At 51.4% G+C, this 5,248-nt stretch overlaps 1 protein-coding gene across 1 annotated transcript in view; it reads right to left on the minus strand.

The window, feature by feature from the left end:
- Positions 1 to 941: 941 nt before the first annotated feature.
- Positions 942 to 5,248, minus strand: part of TNFRSF18 (TNF receptor superfamily member 18) — a 17,278-nt gene continuing 12,971 nt past the window's right edge. The window contains exons 7-11 of the mRNA XM_017743972.1: positions 4,542 to 4,673; positions 4,078 to 4,165; positions 3,905 to 3,993; positions 3,189 to 3,335; positions 942 to 2,766 (exon numbers count right to left, since the gene is read on the minus strand). Coding sequence (XP_017599461.1) covers positions 2,606 to 2,766; positions 3,189 to 3,335; positions 3,905 to 3,993; positions 4,078 to 4,165; positions 4,542 to 4,673 — 617 coding nt within the window. The 3' untranslated portion in view covers positions 942 to 2,605. The remainder of the gene's footprint in view (positions 2,767 to 3,188; positions 3,336 to 3,904; positions 3,994 to 4,077; positions 4,166 to 4,541; positions 4,674 to 5,248) is intronic.

Here is a 5,248-nt window from a genome sequence, read left to right on the forward strand (position 1 = left end):
CCCTTTCCCCTCATTGTCCCCCCCTTTCCCCTCAGTGTCCCCCCCTCTCCCTCAGTGTTCCCTCCTTCACTTCAGTGTCTGCCCAGTCAAAATCAGCAATATCCATGGAATTATCATGGAATCAGGGATGGTTTGGGTTCGGAGGGACCGCAGGCAGGGACATTTTCCGCTATCCCAGGCTGCTCCAACCTGGCCTGGGACACTTCCAAGCATGGAGCAGCCACAAATTCTCTGGGAATTCCATCCCAGCCCCTCCCCACCTTCACAGGGAAGGATTTATTCCCAGTATCCCAGCTAAACCCCCTCTCTGTCCCTTTGAAGCCATTCCCTGTGTCCTGTCACTCCATCCCTTGGAAATATTCCCTCTCCACCTTTCCTGCAGCTCCTCCAGGCCACAATTGGATCATCCCAAATCCTCTTCCAGGCTGAACATTCCCAACTCTCCCAGCCTTTCCTGCTCCACTCCTCTCAGCATTCCCAGTGCCTTCTCTGGATTCCAGCAGCTCCAGGTGGAATTCCACCCCTCAGGATCTGCCAAACAGGGCCTTCCTACCAAAGCCAGGCTTTGAAAAGGGGGAGAGGGAGGTGGAAAATGTGAAACTGGGAGGTGGAAAATGAAAAACTGGGATGCTGATCCCACAGGCTCCCTGGAATCGGAGCAGCCAGGGCAAAATCAGCCCATTTACACCAAAAATGGGATTTTTTTTGACATCTCCAGGCAGCACTTCCAAGGAAAAAGTGGTTGGAGCCTCCCTTGGAGCCACTCTGGGCTGCTGGTGGTGAGGAATGAGGAGGGGGCTCCATTTTCCTTGGAGAAGTGCAGTTGGCATGGAGTGCTGTAACAGATCCTGGTTATTCCAGCAGCTCCCAGCAGCCTTTGATGATAAAAGGGAAACAGTTCCCAGATTTCGTCACTCAGGCCATAAAAGCAGCAGTGCCTCTGAAGGGCCCTTTGTGCTTTATCCATGAATTATCCAGGAAATATTGGTCAATCTTTAATCCCCTCCCCTCCCCGGGCTCTCACGGAGCCTGTTCTCTCTGGAATAAATTTTTCCAGCCTCTCCAGGAGCTCCCTCTGCTGCCACTCTGCTTCCAAAGGGTTGGGAATAAAGCTGGGGTTTGAATGGAATTTTGTGGCTTTTGTTGGAATATTGTTCCCATGGGTGTATCCAGATCCTCTGCTCCTGGAGGGTGGAATTTTGATGCCTGCACAGCCCCAAAAATGGGATATTTTTTTTCCCCAGGTTTTCCTGGGAGCCTGAGCCTAAGGATGGCTCTGTTCTCTCCAGGATTAGGATGAAAATCCAAAGTGGAAAAGGCTCAGCTTCCTCAGGATAATTTAGGGAATGATGCTGGATTTGAAAGCCAAATAAAATAAAAATCCCAAAGCAAAAAACTTCGTTAAAATGAGTTTTTCTTTGGAATTTCCCAAGTTTTCCTGGGGAATCAGAAACTTCCCAGCCCAACTTTTGGGGTTGCAGTTCCTGCAGAAATTCCCCGCTGTGATCCCAACCCCAAATCCAGGGAAACAGAATCACCTGCTGTGAGCTGCTGGAACTCACCGGGAACCTTTGGAATCTCACAGGGAGGAATTTTTTCCTGATATCTGATCCAACCCTGCCCTCTGGCAGTGGGAAGCCATTCCCGGTGTCCTGTCCCTCCATCCCTTGTCCCAACCCCTCTCCAGCTCTCCTGGATCCCTTTAGGCTCTAGAAGGGTCTCCCTGGATCCTTCCCTTCTCCAGGGGAACATTCCCAGCTCTGCCAGCCCCGCTCCAGATCTTTGGAGCTGATCCAAAATCCAGTGATCATCCAGGAGAGGTTTAAATCCATGTGCAATTCCTCTGAAATCCCAGGAATTTACACGGATTTCCACTGAATATCCACCAAAGGCACAAGAAACTCATCCTGGATTATCTATAATTATCCATAATTATCAACACATCGGCATCTCCACAGGGGATCAGCCCAAGAAACCTCCAAAACCTGCTGGAATTACATCATAAAATCATGGAATATCCTAAGTGGGAAGGGCCCCACAGGGATCAGAGTCCTGCACAGCAATCCCAAAATCCCACCTGAGAGCATTTTCCAGGATTTTTTTTCCATTTCCTCCATTTTTCTGGAGCTCTGACCATTCCCTGGATGAGCACCACTCTCTTTTGTCCCGATTTTCCTTGGAAGAACCTTCATAGGAAAATCCCTGGCAGCACAAAAGGAGCCTCCCAAGGGAATCTTTGAGCCGGAGCAGCCCCTGGGGCTGGAATGGGATTGGGAAAGGCTGGAATGGGGTTGGGAATGACACAATCAGGGCAGTTTGGCAGCGCTGGAAAACCAAGGGAAGAGGAGGAGACGTGGCTGCTATTCCAGATCCTGGAAATCGGGATAACCTGGGAAAGCTCCTGAATCGATGCCAGCCTGAATGAGCAGGGTTTTATCCCTAAATTCCAGGATTTTGGGGAAAAACAAAGCCAAACTCGCCCTAAATGCACTCCTTTCCCTATGGAAAAACAATGCTTCACACCCCATCCCTCCCTTTCCTGCTGTTTTTCTGGGAAGCCGAGCTCAGCCCTGCTGATTCCCGCTGATCCCAGATAATGATCCCATTATCTGAGCTCACTGTAGACTTTGAGGGATAAGATGGAAAGTTTTTCCTCGGCCGTTTTCTCCCCGTGTTCCTCCTCTGGGAATTGGATGCTGTAGGATTCCTCCCCTTGGAGCGGGAGCTGCGGGGGCGGCGGCAGCCGCGGGAAGTTGTGTCCCAAATCTGCAGTGGGAACAAAGAAAAGCTCATCCAGGAATCCCAGAAACCTCGGTCAGGCTGCCCAGCCCTTTTCCAGGTCATGGGATCAGGGAATTACGGAATGAGTTGGGTTGGAAGGGATTTTAGGATGATCCAGTGCTGCCCCATCCATGGGCAGGGACACTTCCCGCTATCCCTGGGTGCTCCAAGGACACTTCCAGGGATCCAGGGGCAGCCACACCTCTGGGAATCCATTCCAGGGCCTCCCCACCCTCCCAGGCAGGAATTCCATCCCAAAATCCCATTTAACCCTCCCCTCTGTCAGGAATGTTGGCCTGAATGATCGGTGATTCCGGGAACCTGCCCCAAATCCCAGAGGAAAACCCAGATTTATCTCACTAATTCCACTCCTTTTATCCCTGCTGGAGCTTCCAGAGGTTCCTCACCTCCAGGTGGGTTTTTTTTGTCCTTCCTGAGGGTCCAGATGCAGAAGCGCAGAAAAAAAAAGAATGTGAGCAGGAGGAGCACGAACACGGCCACGGCCGTCAGGATGGCCAGGATGGTGCTGGAAGGGAATTCCAGGGGAATCCGAGCTGCAATTAACGGGATTTAATTAAAAATTAAGGAATTCTGGGCCCAGGTTTTTGTTCAAGAGGAAGGAGATCTTTCAAGGGAGTTTAGGGATTGATTTGGGAGTTCTGTGGGGAAAGAGGGAAGGTTTGAGAGGTTCAGAGTTGAGGGGGCAAGGGAATCATGGAATGGGATAAAATAGGGAGAAAGGAAGGGGGAAAAAGGAAAAGGAAAAAGAAAGGGAGCAGGGAAGGAACTGAAAAAAGGAGAAAGGAGAACCTAAGGACATTTTTCCTGGAGAAGCCAGGAAAACAGCAGGAGCAGCTCAGTGGGAAATGATAAATTCCCACCTAAACGTGCCCTATCCAAGGATTTTCTCCACCTTTTTCATGGACAGCGCTTAAAAAGCGGAATCTTTGCCAGGCCAACAATTAATTAATCACACCTCAATTAATAGCAATATTAATATCAATATTAAAATCAATATTTTATGAAACAGCAGCAGCTTTCCAAGAGGATTTCCAGGCCAGGAAGCTCTGGAGGATCCCAGAGAAAAGCAGGGAAGAGGGAATAAACCCCGGGAAGGAAGTACCTGGCTCCAGAGGTCTCATGGGGAAGCCGCACACGGAGTTGTGGGTGCTGTTCCCTTCCTGGAGCGTTATGAACCCACTGCTCTCACAGCTGGAAAAACCATTGGAATTTGGGGTTATTAATTATTAATTATTATTATTAATTATTATTAATAACTATTAGTTATTCCCATACTCAGTCCAGTTGCGGCACCAGCCGTTCCTGCTGCTGGAATAAGTCCCGGTCTCACAGGGTTTACACTCGAACTTGAAATTGACTTTTCCTGCAGGGAAAAAGGATGGGAATTTGTGAGATCCCAAGTTCCGGGGGAAGCTTTTCCCTCTCCGTGCGACCAATCCCCCCCGGAAAAATCCACTCCCAGTTCCTCCCACCTTGGAATTTTGGGAGAGGAGGGTTGGAAGTTGAGGCAGCTCAGAGCAGAAGTGGCTCCTGCAAACTGTCCCAAAGTTTGGGGTGAAAATGGCACTGGGAGAGTGACAATCCCAAATTTTGGGTGGGAAGAATCCCAGGAAAGCGTTGCAGGGTGTGAAAATCCCAGATTTGGGAAGGAAAGAATCCCAGAAAAGCGTTGCAGGGTGTGAAAATCCCTGTCCCTGTCCCACTCCCTGTCCCACTCCCATTCCCGATCCCAGCATTACCGATCCTGGTGGGCTCGTGTCCGGGCTCACAGAGGGGCACCTTCTGGCAGTACTGGCAGGTCCTGTTCCCATTCCCTGTTCCCTGTCCCGTTCCCTGTCCCGTTCCCATTCCCAATCCCAGCATTACCGATCCTGGCGGGCTCGTGTCCGGGCTCACACAGAGGGGCCCCTTCTGGCAGTACTGGCAGGTCCTGTCCCCTGTTCCCTGTCCCATTCCCTGTCCCATTCCCTGTTCCCTGTTCCATTATCTGTCCCGTTCCCTGTTCCCTGTCCCGTTCCCTGTTCCCGTTCCCTGCTCCCTGTCCCCGTTCCCTGCTCCATTCCCTGTCCCCTGTCCCATTCCCTGTCCCATTCCCTGTTCCCATTCCCTGTTCCCAGTCCCAATCCCAGCATTACCGATCCTGGTGGGCTCCTGCCCCACTCCCATTCCCGATCCCAGCATTACCGATCCTGGTGGGCTCGTGTCCGGGCTCACAGAGGGGCACCTTCTGGCAGTACTGGCAGGTCCTGTCCCCTGTTCCCTGTCCCATTCCCTGTCCCCTGTCCCATTCCCTGTCCCATTCCCTGTCCCCTGTCCCATTCCCTGTCCCCTGTCCCCTGTCCCGTTCCCTGTCCCGTTCCCTGTCCCATTCCCTGTCCCATTATCTGTCCCATTGCCTATCCAATTCCCTGTTCCCTGTCCCTGTTCCCTGTCACTGTTCCGTGTT

This window comes from Corvus brachyrhynchos, unplaced genomic scaffold (genome assembly GCF_000691975.1).
Source record: "Corvus brachyrhynchos isolate BGI_N302 unplaced genomic scaffold, ASM69197v1 scaffold68, whole genome shotgun sequence".
In the NCBI taxonomy this organism is placed as follows: Eukaryota; Metazoa; Chordata; class Aves; order Passeriformes; family Corvidae; genus Corvus; species Corvus brachyrhynchos.